Source organism: Falco cherrug, chromosome 5 (genome assembly GCF_023634085.1).
Source record: "Falco cherrug isolate bFalChe1 chromosome 5, bFalChe1.pri, whole genome shotgun sequence".
In the NCBI taxonomy this organism is placed as follows: Eukaryota; Metazoa; Chordata; class Aves; order Falconiformes; family Falconidae; genus Falco; species Falco cherrug.
This window is the reverse complement of record NC_073701.1, coordinates 92,235,745-92,252,846: the sequence shown is the minus strand read 5'-3', so window position 1 is coordinate 92,252,846 and position 17,102 is coordinate 92,235,745. Positions and strand designations below refer to the sequence as shown.

Genomic DNA, 17,102 nt, shown 5'->3' with positions numbered 1-17,102 from the left:
GCATACTTCACAATTTGGTGTTCTAAAGAATCTTCCTTAGTGCAATATGGCCTGTTTTTCTGATGAAGCATTTTTATCATTTATTTATACAATGAGTGAAGTTAACAAGTGAAAAAGAAATCAGCAGGTATCAGTGATTAGTCTGACAAGCTTTGACAAAGTTTGTTAGAACTTTGGGGGATACTTAGGGGAAAAAGCTGGACATACCTGTTAATGTACTCAATTTCAGCCCATGTAGAAACCATACAATATATTTATTAATACTTTATTAAAAGTATAGATTGCCTGGGCACAGGACAGATGAGAAAATACAAACCCTGGTTCTGTAACTGATAATCTTGAACAGCTGCATACTTTCTGTATTTATTTCTTAATCTGCAAGACAGACAAGTAAGTAATGTCCAAATAATTTGAAATATCTTAGCTTGTATGTTTGTTTTTACTAGATTCTTCGGATTATGGAATCCATTTGGGAAGCAGAATCCTTGGACCTCTGTTTGTTACCGTATGGTTGTATTTCTACAGGGAACAAAATAGGTACGTGATCACACTGCGATTATAACTACAGTATTTTGAATTTCTAGAAGTTGCATATAGGAAAACTTTTCTGGTATGCACTGCAGTCCTGTGATAAGTAGCAGTTCAGTATACTTTCTGTGAGCAGCCTTCAGTTGTCTCTTAGCGATGGTTTCTGCCCTTCCGATGATCCTTCACTGCTGCGCTAGGTTAACTCAATGCGATTCCTGTGCAAGTCCAACTGTTCGGGTCCTGCTCCAAGTTGCTCTGTTGTTATGAAAAAGCGCTGAAAGTGACCTACTCAAGATGTGTTTTAATGTATTGATAAGAATAAAACAGAGAAAAGAGTTAAAATACCAAAACATTTGTTTTTTTCCTGACCTTCATACCCTATACTACACAGAAGCATTACTCAAGAGGATGCGCAGGCAGTATTTCTCAGTGGGCATTAGCTCCTGCAGTGCAGGTGAAATTTTCCAGAATTTGTGGTGGGAGAAATCGAGTAGTTGCTTACAAAGCTTCTGGAGAACCGATGCTGTGTAGATGTACCGTGTTGGGGCGTCAGGCGTGTGCGGCGGGCCGGGGCGGCCGCTATGCGCAGGTGCCCGCAGCCCCCCCCTGCCCGCCAGCCCGTGCCCGCCGGCTCCAAGGCGGCCCCGCCGCTGGGCCAGGCCGAGCCCTCAGCCGCGGCGGCGGCGCCCGCGGGGGGACAGATGGCGGCGGGGGGGAACCCCGGGCCGGGGCAGGGGGTGCCCGGAGGGGGCCGCGCCCCCGGGGGCGGGCAGCCCGCGCCGCGCCGCGCCGGAGCAGCTCCCGGCAGCGGGGAGCCCCGGCCGGGGCCGGGCCGCGGGCAGGGCCGGTGCCCCCGGGGGCGGGGGGCCCGGGCTGGAGCAGCCTGTGCCGGAGGGGCTGCGCCCCGCGGGAGGGCCCCGCGCAGGAGCGGCCCGGGCAGAGCCGCAGCCCCCCGCGGGAAGGGCTCCCGCTGGAGAAGGGCCTGCAGGAGCGGCTCCCGCCGGAGGGCCCGGGCTGGAGCCGGGCGGCGTGTGAGGAGCCGCCCCCGGAGGGGGCCGCGGCGGCAGAGGCGGCGGGGGACGGACCGGCCGCAGCCCCGGCCCCTCGGGGGAAGGAGGTGGAGAAACTCGGGAGTAAAGTTAAGCCCGGGAAGAAGGGAGGGGTGAGGAGAAGGTATTTTTAAGATTTGCTTTTACCTCTCATTATCCTCCTCCGATTTGATTTGGTATAAATTAATTTCCCCGAGCAGAACCTGTTCTGCCCACCGGTGAGTGATTTCTCCCCGTTCCTATCCCGACCCACTGGCCCCTGTGCCATGGGGCAGTGACAGAGCAGCCCGGTGGGCACCTGGCAGCCAGCCAGGGCCGACCCACCACAGCAGAGCAACCTGATCGGCTCTGCAAGACTCCAATGACATCCAAAAATGCCAAACTGTTGCATAATTTATCCGTCCTGATGGCTCCAAACTGACTCTTGGTGGTTGGATTTTTATGTATTATGTACCCCAGCACGTCCACGTTGCAGAGTTTCCTGGTATCCAGATAATACAAAACTGGCCATAGAGTCAATTCTGCTGAGCAGTTCTGGAGCGATGGGCTCGAGAAAAGCCTCCTCAGTATAGAAAAATTGGCCATGCGCAAACGCAGCTATTGTGCCGAAAAAAAATGCTTTGGCTGGTATAAGCAGCATGTCAGTGAGACGGATTAGCAAATACAGCTCTGCCATTTACTTACAGCTTGAACATGTGTAAAAATTAGCAAGTCTGTTAATTCCTGTCATCTGTGTAGCTGGCAGTGTGAGAGTAATTGCATGGATTAGTAAAATAATGATATACTGTGTGTCTCCCGTGATGTCCAGCTTTTTAGTTCTTTTCTTTTTCAGCAATATATTTTGTTTTATGGATTGAACAATAATGAACTGAGTCCCAGTAAAATTAAGAACTCTTTGTAATATACATCTGTAATGTAATTCCTCTCTGAAATCCATTGCCACATAGAATTTTTATCATCCTTTTTTTTGACTTCAAGATATCTCAGCAATGTAGAAAACCCAAACTCGTTGATAGTGTGATACTTGGTAGTGTGGCACAAAAGAATTTCCTTTCTCCTAATGTAAGTGTTTTAAAATTATATAAATTGTATTGATAGAATTCTAATAGTAAAGGAAATGGAAAATTATATATAAAAATACTAACTAGATATAAGGAGGGTTGGTTTTCCCCCTCTCCTTTAGGTAACCTGATTTTTAGAGAGATTTTTAGGACTTAATTTTGTTTAAAATCATCTCAAGACAATATAATGTATCAAAACAATGGAGGAAGGTGGAGCAATTCTGCAGTCCTAGCATTCATATGTTGAAGTTACAGACTGCATTATTCTTTCATGAATTTTTCATTGACTCTCCATTCTTTTATGTCAAGGAATTAATTGTTTATTTTCCTATACACATGGGGGAGATGTAAGAATTGGGCATCTCTTCAGCACCACAGTAGGAGCATGGTTAATTACATAAAGACTCCAGTTTGCTGAGAATTACCTGCAGCCTAAATTAGTAATACCCAATGTGGGACACTTTGATGTAGAGCTTATGCTTGTTTGGAACAAAACCAAAGAGTAGTGGCATGCAAATGTTCTTTCACAGTATTCATATGTGGTTTTCTCCCAAGCTGTTTCTTCCCTCCCTCTTAACATTTCCATGGAATCTGGGGTAGTTTCTGTGGGTTGACACAAGGACGGTACCCCATTCTACGCTGAGCCCAGGGAAATAGCCTGGTGTTTTACACCTGGGGCTGGCATCCCCTCCTGTGTAGAGCTTAGTCTGCTGGAGACATCTGCATTCAGTGTAGTTTGCAGTTTTGGAAACCATCCGTCCTCTCTACTGCGCCACCAAATTGACCTCTGTAGGAGCAACTTGCGCTTCTGTGTATGACTGGTAAAAGATCGTGCCCTATTCTCTCTCCGTTTGACATGGCCATGTGTTGTTCATGGCTCTGCAAGGCAATTATCACTACTTACTATGCTGCGTCACTGCCAAATTTTGAGAAGTTCAATCTGGCACTTAGTTTAAGAGTCACCTGCTTTAGTACCACAGATCCTCAGAAACACGTGGCATGGTGTGTTTACTGCTCTACTTCCTCCCAGTTAAATACAGCCCAGCTGAGATCCTCTCTCCAGTTACTGAAGCCTCCTCTAGGGCTAACCAGACCTACTGAGAGGCATGTCTGTATTTAGAAGGATTTGCCAGTGGAGCTGTACTATTCCAGCGGATAATTTTTTTTACCATGCTACCTTTGAAGTGTTTACTTGGGCAGAATAAGCTGCACAACATTCTCTGTAGGTTTTACACCACTCTTGGCAGTGCAGTGGAGAATGATCAGTAAAGGGTTTTCATTAACAGCTGCTTTAAAAGCTGGGGACTTTTCACACTGCTAATCTGCATAGTTATCCTGGGAGAAGTTTTAAATGCAAGGGGAAGCAGAAGATGCCTCTTGCCACAGCTCTGCTCCCCTGAAATCCAGGAGCTGTTGGCCGGTAGAGGGAGATTTGTGAGCACAAGCGGGGAAGCCTTTTCCACAGTTGGAATGTAATCTGGAGCTCACTCCCAGGAGGAAAACAAGAGCTTGACAAGCACAGACCAAAATGCAGAGCTTTTTAATTTGGTGGTGTTGGTGATGGGTTTTGGAGGTCGTGTTTCCACAGTATTTTATTACAAACAAATCCAGGCCACTGTCAAGGCAGAAGAAATACCTCCGGGGGTATTCAGCTATGAATTCAGCCATGTGTGGAAGACAGGGGCAGGAAGAGGTTACTGTGTCATTACTCTGTTACTGAAAAATTTGCACATAATTCAGTAATTTCAAAAGAGTAGGACTGTGAATAGATAGAAATTCATCCATTTCAGAGAGAGTCAAACTGAAACCAAATGAGAAACTGCTTTGAAACACTTTGGGAAGAAATGTTTGCTTGCTTATCTTTGAGCTGGAGCTGAAGCCAGACTTTTACCTAGAAGACACTACTGAACTTGAACCAGAGGAAGAAAATAAAGTATTTCCAGTTACCAAATAAGTGCAACTAAAATCTGACCTTCTGCCATACAGGTATGCCCAGTATGAGGGCAGACTGCGTTTGCTGGTCTTGGCTATAGTGCACAGTTGTGTTGCAGGGCAGAGTTGTGTTGCAGCCTCTCTTTCTGCTTTTCTCTGTAGCCTTCATTGCATGCCATGTTAGTATGAACAGTACTTGTTTCTGCATCATATTCCTGTGATCTGCTGATTTGCTTTTGCAAGGATCTGTTCAGTTTAGGGACTGACCTCTGGGCCCCAACAGCCAGAGCTTTCCATCAGCAATACTGCTGCTGTACCTCACTGTGTCATAGTGTTTCTGAACTTTCTGTGCATATGCACACATAAGCTTAAATTGGATTTATCGCAGGAGGCCCAGCTCTGTTCCTCTGCCACAGCTCTAGCCACACTTGTATCCCTATGCTGCTGCAGTGCTGCAGTGTCTCTTCAGCTGCTCAAATCTGTGAAGTTGGAGAGAAGCTGGTGAGAATGTGAATGGTACACGGGCTTCTGCAGGGGATCAAAACAAGAGATAGTTCCTCTCCTTGAGAAAAATCTTATGCAGAGGGTCCCCACTCATCATCTGACTCTTTCCATTTTAAAAGGTTTTAAAGTCTCCTGGAAGAGTTTAGGATGCCAGGCTAGTTACGAGCTCTGGCTGGTTTCAGCTGGGAATGAGCAAGAACCACTGTTGATTGTAAAATAAATTTCTGCTCATAACCTATGAATTTCTGCAGTTGATTTTAAAACCAGAGTTTAAAATTTAATTTTGCATATTTATAATATGTTTGATATAAATGTAATAACTTATAACTTCCTTCTTATTTTCTCTAGGAATGATTGAAATTGTGAAAGATGCGACAACAATTGCCAAAATTCAACAGAGTACAGTTGGCAACACTGGTGCATTTAAGGATGAAATACTAAACCAGTGGCTCAAGGAAAGATGCATGATTGAAGAGAAGGTGAGTTCTTTGAATTTTTAAGTAGGATTTTCAAATGCACCCTACTAATTTAGGAGCATGGAGCTCACATGGTTTTCTTTGTGTTACATGAGTTTGAAAAATCCCTTCATTTTCCCTGTACTCAGCCACAGGTGTCTGTGAAAGAGCCTTTAGCATCTAGCTGGCAGGAGAGCTGCTGAGGAGCAAGATGCTTTAGAAGTGACTCCTTTGTCCATAGTATTTAGAATTGATACATGAGGGGCAAATTGAAAGGATAGCTAAGAACACTGAAAGGCAGTGTGGTTTTAGAAGACTTAAATACAGGTTTGGGTGCTCACAGTTCCTTTGCTTATGTAGGTCCACTGACCTACTAGAGCTTTCTGACAGCTTTTTTTCTCATAAAGTGTAAACAACTATATGCTTATTTTATTTGTGCTAAGGGATAGGAGCCTTCTCACACGGTAATCCCAGCTGTGCAACAGTGTATTTTAAAGGACAGGTTGTCTAACTGTTGATAGGTACGTGTTGACAGAAGGGTACATGACTTTGAGAATGACTGAATTTAGTTTCTAGCATCGAAGTATTAAGCATCTCTAAGATTTGTTTTTAGTTTCAGGCAGCTGTGGAAAGATTTGTTTATTCTTGTGCTGGATACTGCGTGGCAACCTTTGTACTTGGAATAGGAGACAGGCACAATGACAACATTATGATTACAGAAACAGGTGAGTTATTTTTTGAGAATTTCATAGAAGTGGGACTTCGCTAGATTTATCTTTCATTTTAATAAATAATGTATTTAACAGTGCATGAAGAGACACAATCCAGTTCTGTCAGCATTGCTTACAAGTTCAGCTCCTCCTGTGACATAGAAATGTACAGGCACCCCTTTTGGCCTTCAGGTTGGCTCTAGTTATTTACCATTCATAACGGCATTCTTTTCAAAGGACAACTTTGTTACAGACTAACTCATGAGGAGTAACACTGATATTTTTTTTTTAGTGTCTAGATCTAAGATCTAAAAGCTAAAAAACTTTAAAAAGCAGACAGCTATTCACCTGTCTGAAGTGTGGATGTGGTTCTGACAGCGTTCAGTGGAACTGTGTCTGTGTCAGAATTCAGATGTTACTGGACTATTTTCACTCTGAGGAACATAATTGATTTATGTACCTTTGTAAAAAATCCTAGAAGGTAAGCGTACATGGAATGTATTTGTTTTGCTACTGGAGTCTGTGGGATGGTTGCAATCCTCCCAGAAGAACTGCAATTTTACAAACTTTGGTAATTATTTCTGTTGCCACACGTTGGTTCATCCTTAATTTTACTGACCTCTGGAAGCCCTGGAAAGGACCCCAGAATGAGCAATACATATGGAGGAGTTTTATTTAGTCTAAGAAATTCACTTCCAGTTTCATGATCCCCTTACTTCATAAGCGGTCTTTACATAATGCTAAGAGACAGAAAATACTTTTGAGCTTAGTTAGAAGGCTGTATATTTAATATTAATCATATTATAGTTAAAGTTTTACCAGTTGAAGGTTAGAGAGAAGATGTACCCTGAAGGCAGAAATGAGCTAATTGAAGAGTACAGTAAAAAAGTTCCCCAGAACTCCTTGAGGACAAGAAGACATGAAAATGCTTTAATTGCAGCATTATATATAACATAATGCGATGTTAGTGGCCATTGGCAGAAAATAAGGGACAGTTCAGTAGAAAAAGAGACAGAGAAAGAAAGGTTATTCTGTTGTGGCCAGGAGCAGATTTGCCTTAGAATCTTTAATGGGAGCTGTCTTGAGCAACAGAAGCCAGAAGGATTTCAGTCTGAGAGGTCTACAGAGCGTGTCAGATTCGGTAGGTGGGTAGGACTCAAAAACTGGCTGAAATGCTGGAACACTGAAGGATATTCCACTGAAGGATATTCCACTGAAGGATATTCCACTGAAGGATATTCCACTGAAGGATATTCCACTGAAGGATATTCCACTGAAGGATATCCACTGAAGGATTTTGAAGGATGTAACACTTGGATGAGTGTTAAGTCTCGCCTTACATCATTTGATGTCTTACCTTTTTTTTTATACATGTACCACTATTACAAATCTATGTTTTTAAGTAATCATACTCTTTTATCCTTACATCTTTTCTGCCAGTGAAAGTAATAAAGTAATTTGAAGAGCAGCGGCACGCTCCAGTCCTGTAGGTGTAGTGGCCCTTAAAAGGGGAGTTTTTCATCATTTTCCTGGGAGCTGACACAACCTCAAGGTTATCCAAAGGGTGACAATGCACGGTACAGAGTGGTTTAGAAATCAGTAATGCAGGTCTGTGAGGAAGAAGCATGTTCTAGTGACTGAAGCCAAGGAGCTGGATAGCACCAGAATCCCATGGGTATTTGAAATGTAATCCACAGCCTTTTCCATGTAGTGGTGTACTGCGAGGTGATTGTTAAGGATCTGCGGCACAAGCTTTCCTTGGTTGATTTTTGAAAAGCTGTTAAGTGTATGGTTAGAAAATACAGCAGTTCTGCCAGGTTTTTAACAACTGCCAAAGAGAAATAAAAAAGTAACTTTGCCAAAAGGACAGAATTATATATTTAAACAAAAAGAGAGAGAGAGAGAGAGAACAGTCTTTTCTGCTGAACTAAAGAGTAATCGTGTATACCCCAACAAAGAGTTTTTAGAATTACTGTCGATACAAGTAAGTGTTCCTGGCAGATTATTGTATTTGAGCCTAACTGTGACTTCTTCTCTTTACAAAGGTAATCTTTTCCATATTGATTTCGGTCATATTCTTGGGAATTATAAAAGCTTCCTTGGAATTAATAAAGAAAGAGTTCCTTTTGTGCTGACTCCAGATTTTCTGTTTGTCATGGGGACTTCTGGAAAGAAGACAAGTCTCCATTTCCATAAATTTCAGGTAAAGAGTGAATATCTAGCTGCAAATCAATTAAGCAGTGTTTTTTTACCCTCTGAAATGAACATTAGTGCCTTAGTATCCAAAGGTCTAGGCTCCTGGGTATTATGTTAATAAAATTTACTGAATAATAATACAATTCCAAGATATTTTAGGCCAAGCTAAGAGCAAAAATTATCAGTAGGATTATGGGAACTAGAATTCAAACATCAACAAAGCCACAATGAAAAGATTCAGTTAGTAGCTGACCAGATAGGCTGTCCTTTCTTGTCTTGATTAAAAATACTTTGTAGAGGGCTTCAGTATTTGTGCAGTTGGAGGAGACTCAAAGCACTGAGCAGAGCCTTTTGTGTAGTACGAGCAGGTGCGAGGCATTCCTCAGCTGGCTCTATCGTGTTATTCCCTCCTGATTCTGCCTTCCTGTTCTGGGGCTGAGACTAGTGCATCTGAATAGAAATCTGCAGTGACCCTAAGCAGTGTCAGGTTCTGGTTTTGTGAAGTGGATGGACTTAACGCTCTGGAAGAAAAGAATGGTGTTAAAGATCTGTTCCATTGCAGCTTCTCTTTGAAACTGAACCCCTCCAAAACAGTTGCTATTTTTCAAGCTTGTGTAGGACCTGGCCAAGGAGGGAGCAAAGCAAAATGTTCTTTAGTATGTTTAATGAAATGGCTAGAGCATGGCTGAGCAGGAGTAAATGGATGTCTGCGGTGTTACTCCTGTGCTTATCATTAGGGTCTTTAAATTCTTTAAATAAATGCCTGATTTAGAAAGCAGGTTCCCTATAATATCAAAAGAAAAAGTTTCCTCCAGAGGGTGAGTCAAAGCAAAAGCCTGACTTAGGTGTTCTGGATTTCTCGTGGATGAACCAGTCTCTCTGTCCTTGTAAGGAGTCTGTTTTTCTAACTTGAGTACCTAATTAAGGATAGTGAATATGTCACTTTGAAGATATACATGACTGGACAGCAAACAGCAAAGCAGTTGTCATCCTTGAGCCCAGACATCTGAAAATAACTAAAGGACCAGTTGCGTTTTTTGAGTCAGTTTTGCACAAGGACTGGTTTTATCACAGTGCAGGTGTTTCGAAGGAGGCTTGTAGCTCAAAAGATTTAAAAGCAGGGTGGTTTTGCTGTGGGAGGGGAATGCTGAGCCCATGCTCTCAGAGAAGCCTGTGAGCTGTGCTACCTACAGGAAAGATACTGTTGCTGCAGCTGTAAGCTGTGTGCAAGTGTGGGGCTGAAACACCACTCTAGGGTATGTCATTTCATAGAAGACCTCTGTTCTGGAAGCAGAAAATAACTGAAAATGTGAAACTGCGCTAATGGAGAATTGGAAGGCTAGCAACCTGTTAGTGTCCGCAGTGAGGTGATGGATCGTCCAGCTTTTTATAGAATATCTGACCTTTACTTCAGCAGCCCAAATACCAAAAGCCATAGGAGGTGATTTTGGTCTTAACCTCTCTTCCGTAAGCCATGCCTTCATCATACACTCCTGGATTTGACTGGATACACATTTTGTTAGTCTGGTACACGTTTCTAAATACTGCTACCATCCCACTAATGTGGATGGTTTAGGAATGCCGTGATAGTGCCAGTGTCATTTCTGCTGGTGTCGTTAACCAGATGAAAGGTGATTGATGTGCTTTACCTTTGTGAACTGTGACCGTGATATGTGACCTGGTCATTTTAAGTGGATGATTTAAGCACAGGCAACAATAATACCAACCAAAATGTGTAAGTTCATGTACAATTCTACTACATTAGATACTGTTTATAAACTTCTATTCCAGTAGTACATTGAAAGGCTTTTCTGTCTTAAACACCAATAAAAAGTTAAAATACTTCCATACAAGTAAAATAGTAATACAGAGCAAGATCTGCATCGCATATTTTTTGATAAAAAGAGTATGTTTTAATTATATAGTCAGAGTACAAAAATAAATGAAATATAGCTTCACTTTTCAACTGGCTGATTTCATCATGTTTCCGAATATTGAGGGATTCATGCAGTGTGCCTGCTGACTCATTCATGTATTAATGGAAAAGTCTCAGCATTTATCCTTCATTAATTTTTAAGAGCATCTCTCATTAATTTGTACTTCAACTACATTAAAATAGGTTGTACTTTAGAGGAGTCCTTTGTTTTTTACAGGCTTCAGTGGTTTTAATATTTTAAAATATCTACTTTAAAAAAAAAAAGTATTTCTCTGTCATCTGTTGGATACAGTCCATACAGATGTGTTAGCTATAGCTCTTGTTGCAGGTGTCAGAGGAGGCTAATTAGACAAATAATTAGAACAAACAGTGTTGTTCACTGCAACAGAGCATAGTTTGTTATTAGTGAACTTCTAAAGCTGTCAGTGGCCTGGCAACTTTTCTGGAACTAGCAATAATGCTCATTCCTATAAGCTTAATCTAAATTTTGCTTCCCTTTTTGTTTGTCTTCACTGTGATGGTTTAATGAAAATTAGAGGCCAGAGGTTATTAATGACATCACAGAAATGCTTAGTAGGAAGCAGTATTTGATGGTCTGTTGTCCTAATTGCAAAAAATGTATTTAAGCATGACTTAATCTGAGAAGACGAGTGTTTTTCTGTTCCATCTATGAATTTTTCAGCTGCCTTAGTACTGTCCAGATTTCTCTTGCTGTGAGTATCATATGTGGTGGCATTTCCTTTCCAGCCTTTAGCTGAAACCCATGCAACTCTTACTCCTATGTGCATGTGATTTTTTCACTTCTTACTTGTAGAAACCCTTGAGAGAACCTCATCTGAGATCTTTGTAGTCTTTTGAGCTTTCTCCACCTACCTATTATTAGTTTGCCTAAAATTGTCTTTGCTAGTTTTTGCATTAGATTTTGAATGCATTTGTATTCATTATATTTAATTTAATTCATTCATTTTCATTCTCTGCTGACTTGATAATAGACAGCTGTATTTTCAGTACTAATCAAATTCTTCTATACCATTTGTTTACAAATCCTCATGTGTTTGTCAAATAAAGGTGACAGAAAGCAGAAGGGTGTCCAATTCATGATTGAAAAATACTTACTTGTAGTACGCTGTACAGGGAAGGGATGGCTTATAAACAGAACTTGGACACTTTGTATTATAAAAATGTCTGACCTTTAGGATACTAATACTTTGAACAGTTTCAAGCTCTCAAAATAATTGGGTTTTTATTTTCTGTTGGACAATGGGATTTTCGTTTCTTCTCATTTTGCCTATGGCTTATGATTAGTTAACAGCTTCCTCCTTAACCCCATGGTAAACATCTACATATCCGTGACACATAACCATGTGTTATTTTTAGTTCTCTCTGCCTCTCTCAGAAGTGTAAAAATTAGTTTTCTTGGAAGTTGTTAATTCAAAATTCCATTCAGTTCCTGTCTGAATAAATAACTGTAACAGGCAGATACAGATTTTTTAAATCTTCTGAATTCCTGGAAAGACTGCCTTTGAGATGCAGTGATGCCAGGTTCTTGACTGCATAATTGTTTTACTGTCTCAGACACCGCAGTAGTGAGATGCATCATCCATAGAGAAATATAAAACCTTTGATATAACTATAAAGAGCTTTCATCCCTTTCAAGGGGAACAAAACACATGCTAACTCTTGTGACAAGATTTCCCTGTTTGAAGTTGATAATACATAAGTAGAATTTGTTTTTTTTTACTTTTCCCCTTGGTGTCATGGAAAGAAACTAATCCCTGTGATAAGATGATGATGTTTTTTGTTGCAAATTGTGCTTTGACCATTGCGATTTATCTTCTGCTTCACTAGAGCTAAACTAACATTAGAGATCATAAGTATGACCTTATTTCAGGACAGGGTTTATTTGGAAACAGTGAAAGATTTAAGGGCCCAGGCAATAGGAAAAAAACAACCCTACAGACAGATCTTCAACATATCATCTTCCTTCCTTAGTATCTTCCTAACCTGTCTGGTTGGTCGTCCTGGTGTTGCTGATAGGAACAGTGATAGATGTTAAGACTATTCGGGTACTTAGTGTTTCTAAGGAAGAAAGATACCATAGACCTTGTCAAAAATAAACTGTGTTCTAGAGGGCTGATGAGATTTGGTGGAACTTTACATGACAATATTTGGATTTCTTAAGAATTATTTAATAAATTCATGTACATTTCTGGAATTATTAAATTGGATATTTAATTGGTTAAAAATTAGCATTGCTTAAGCTTTGATTTTAATAGCAACAACTTTCTTAGAAATATTTTTAACCTTTTTACATTAGTGCATTACAGGCTCAATTTTCTATATATGATTGATTTCTTTGCATTGTATTCCTTAAGATGTTATTTCTAAAAGTAAATGAGTAATAAATTTAATATAAGACATAATAATGTCAGTTTATGTATTAGTCACTTAGCATTAAATATTCTTTTAAAAAGCATTGCATGTTTTTCCAAGCTGCAGAATTTTCATTCTTCTAAAGGTTATGTTGTTAAGCACAAATTACTTATATGTGGAAGTGAAAAAGCTATAAAAAAAAATATCTGTGGAATCCAGTATGACAGTACATAAACATAGAAGTCCTACAGCAAGGCAGCGTGCTTGAAAACTAGAACTGTCAGATGGAAAAATTTATCAGAACACCAAGCCTGAAAAATCTTCTCCATTAAAAAACCCGTCACCTCTGCAAAGTTAATAGACGTATATATGAAATAAAGAATGGTCCCCTGGAGGTACTGCTTTATTCGGTATCACTTGCCAGCTATGGTCTTTAAATGGGAACATACAAATTGGAAAGAAAGATAGTGAATTATTGCTGTCTATTTTAACAGCCACAGAAAGAGATTATATGACAGGTAAATTAATTTGAAGTTTTTGTGAAGCTAAGGTTTTATGCTTTAGCAGTTAATATTATTAAAAAGAGCCTTTAGTTTGTACGTCAAAACAGTACCTGTTGCCCCAAGGTGTGGTGATGAATGAATATCAAATGACAGATGCAGAAGTTTGCTTCATGTTTCTGCTCAGATGAACGTTTCTGTTGGGTCTCCTCTCTCTGATGTACTCGAGTGATTCAGTAGTGTTGGTTAATGAGAGTCCTGTGAAATTCCTACACCATCCCTCTCAGTTCACTCATCAACTAACAAAAAATCTTCTCTCTTGTAGGATGTATGTGTGAAGGCTTATTTAGCTCTTCGACATCACACAAACCTGCTGATCATCCTGTTTTCCATGATGCTAATGACTGGTATGCCCCAATTAACCAGCAAAGAGGATATTGAATATATCCGGGATGCACTGACAGTAGGGAAAAGCGAAGAAGATGCCAAAAAGCATTTTCTTGATCAGATAGAGGTTTGCAGAGATAAGGGCTGGACTGTGCAATTTAACTGGTTTTTACATCTTGTGCTTGGAATTAAACAAGGAGTAGAAAAGCATTCTGCTTAATATTTTATGTAAATTAACTGTGGGTGTGAATAGGAGGTTAGTTAATCTACATGTTATTTATGAATTTTGAATAAATGAGCAGTCAAAATTGCATTTACTTTGCTGGCAGCTTAAATGGATCTTCTAAAAAGGCAAGGACTTTTGCTCTGCCCCTCCAGAAGATCTTCCTGCAGTTAAGATTTTATTTTTTTTTAATGTCTAATGACAGTTCAAGTTGCTGGATTCTTTTAACTAGTTGCTTTGCTGATGTTGCCTGCATTTTTCTCGTTTTCTTTAGTAATAATTTCAGATAAATATGAAGGAGGAGCTTGAGTAAGACGATAACCTGCAAATTCAAATAGCGAATTCCCTGATGTTACCTCAATTGTTCATGAGGGTCAAGTCCTTCAAAAGAAGAAGAATCTATTTAAAATCTGTGGTTGTATTGAAATCCCTGTAGGCAATTCACTTCTTTCTCGGGATGACTTACACTCAGGTGTTGTTCACCCACATCCTTCTCTTTTGTCCCTTCCTTAACACTTTGTCCTTTTTGGTTTTTAGTATGTTGTCAGTAGAAAACAGCTTTGGCTCTACCACTAGAGGAAATTACCTTACTATTATTGTAGCCTCCTGACATAGACAACTGAGCTTGCCTGTCCTGCCAGGAGAACTTCGTAGTTACCTGGAAGTTCCTCAGGTTTGAACCTGAAATTTTGAAGGTTTCATTTTGAAAGTTTTTTACTGTACTTTTGAATGAGGAATGTCCATATTATATCGCAGATTATATTCTTACTGTAAAGTTATTAAAATTCCACCTGTATAGTAAAAGCTTTGTAAAAAGCAATGGTACTTCCTTATTCCTCAGAGAAAACTCCTTATGTAAGAGTAATTGACATTTTACCAGATATTTGAGAAACCCAAAGTTATTTATTCTTTGGTAATATATTTTCAGGATATACCTAGAAGAAATTAAATGTAATCTTTGAAATTGTGTATATTTTGCTATTTATTTTTAAATTCCTGAAGAGACTATACTACTGAAAAACTATTTATGAAAGAAAAAAATCCTTATCTTTAATTTCAATATTTAAACTTAAAAGAGGAAAAAATGGGCAGTGTTAAGTAGAATTGTAATTTCTCTACTGTAGGATGCTTGCAAATCATCAAGTCTGCCTATGGTAGGAAAACAAAAAAAATATATAGCATGAATTAGTCTTCGACTTGAATTACTATGGTATACTTCCTGCTAATTGATCTTTACCAAAGAGAGAAGATGGCTTACACTATTGCTTTTTTGCACTTGTGCCCATGTAATTTCTTCTTTCATTGTAGTGTTACATGGGTTTTACATTACATATAAATGATTAACTGAATTTTTAAATTCTGTTATCATTTGCTTTGATCATTTCACAGAACTTAAGATTTTAACTACTGCTACCACTGTTACTACTGAGTGTATTCTTGAAGGATTTTTGATAAATGTACTGTAATTGGTGTCTCAGTTATGAGATATAGTCAATCTATTCTTGAAATGTAGATGTTGAATTGGTTACTGTGCACAATTTTTTTTTTGATGATGTATATGGTAAGACTCTAGTTAAGGAAATTTCAAAAGTTAAAATGTAGACTATTTTGTTGTTCTGTTACATTATAATTCTGTGCAAGATAGGCTTAAGACCATACTAAAATATAAACTAAATGGTGAATATTGTCTGTAAAATGATATTTTTTAGATTTGTATTTTCTAGATCTGAAATAAATTTACATGTTCTATTCATTTGATTATCATTAATGAATAAGCAGCTTAGCCCCAAATACACATAAATATTTTATGTTCAGTTACATAAAGACTATGTAACCTCAGTAAGAAATCATATTCAAAGTCTCACACAGAGGAATTGGTTTAGCTCCACATTAATAACTCCTTATGATGTCAGATAACTGAATTTCAATAGGCTGTCATATTAGAATTGCAGTTATTATAATTGTAAAACGTGAATAGAATATTATCACATTCTAAGACAACTTTATTGATTCCTAGTTTATTCTATAAAGAAAAATCTGAAGATTTTAGTAAGGTCCCAGTTTTAAAAAGTAAATCTACTGCTAAATTTAACTGCAGCATGGGGAAATAAATGCTAGTCACAACTTCCAGGGAAATGGCATTTTTAAAGCAGCCTCCATTTGCAGAAAAGATCTGTGAGAGATCAGCACCCAGAGGAAAGCAGTTTAGTCCTGCACTAAACCGATGATTTTTATCAGCAGTTTACAATGTTCTGTACCGAATTGTATACAATGTTTGTTACAGACATCTGAAATCCTCTGTGCTGAACTACTTAGCAGACTTTTGCATTGCTTTCCTTGCCCGTGAAGCCCACCCTTGGGCTGCCTGGGCAGAGCTAAGCTGCCTTGTGCCTTCCTTTGAACACCCCTTCTGCATCAGGCATTGGGTGTTCGCCAGCCTGACTTCCAGGAGATCAAAAGTAGCTGCCAGATCTCCTTTTTACCTACAGAACAAGCTATTAGGCAGCTTACCAGCACTTTATTTATAAATAACTGTGCATTCATGTGGCTGATTTTCCTTTGGCTTTCATGTGCTTCTGGAAACCTCCACCCGCACTGACTGTTTTCTGGCAAGCCCTGACACAAAGGAGAACAACGCAGAGATGTGGTTTCAGGCAGCCCAGATTCAAGGCGAGTGGAATTGCTTTTTGGGTGGTGAGGGGGTGGGCATGAGTGCATGTCTGCCTGTCCCAGTGCAGCATTCTGCGGTGGCAGCTATGTACCCACGGCCTCGAAAGCTGGAGCTTTAGCACAGCCACCACTGCTGGAGCAAGAGTCTGAACCACGTTTTCCTGAGGTTGGGCCTGATGTCTTCCAGTGCATAAACACACCAACTCTTCAGAATAGCTGTGTGACAAGGGCCATAAAACAGGAAATGTAAATTAGTCACTGACCACATTTTGCACAGGCTCTAACACAGCCTGCAGAGAAAGAAAATTACTAAAATTTCTGAGCAGGTCTCTATTATCATCCTTGTTTCCTGTTAGCCTCAAGATTTTTTTTGAAAAGTATTTTTGAGGGCTACTTTTTCTTTAAGACGTATTATATTTTCTTGGTAGTCTAATTTTGTGTTACTACTCTGTTACTAACAGTGGCAATTTGTATCTATTCTTAGAGTCAGTGCCTCAAACTCAGCTATGACTTGACCTGTACTTTGGCTCCAGCACAGAGATGTCGGTTAGTGATGAGTGTGTCCCTAAGGTTCCTGC

General features: G+C 39.7%; 1 protein-coding gene across 5 annotated transcripts in view; it reads left to right on the top strand.

The window, feature by feature from the left end:
* The window catches only part of PIK3CG (phosphatidylinositol-4,5-bisphosphate 3-kinase catalytic subunit gamma), a 35,988-nt gene extending 20,381 nt beyond the window's left edge, over positions 1–15,607 (top strand). For 3 of the 5 annotated variants that reach the window (XM_055711094.1, XM_005446346.4, XM_027815421.2), the window contains exons 7-11: positions 447–537; positions 5,423–5,553; positions 6,143–6,254; positions 8,285–8,442; positions 13,570–15,607. In XM_055711094.1, the coding sequence (XP_055567069.1) occupies positions 447–537; positions 5,423–5,553; positions 6,143–6,254; positions 8,285–8,442; positions 13,570–13,851 (774 nt within the window). In that variant the 3' untranslated portion in view covers positions 13,852–15,607. Of the gene's footprint in view, positions 1–446; positions 538–5,422; positions 5,554–6,142; positions 6,255–6,531; positions 7,444–8,284; positions 8,443–13,569 lie in introns of those variants that run through there. The other 2 variants (XM_027815422.2, XM_055711095.1) reach the window with 2 other exon arrangements.
* The last annotated feature ends 1,495 nt before the right edge of the window (positions 15,608–17,102 follow it).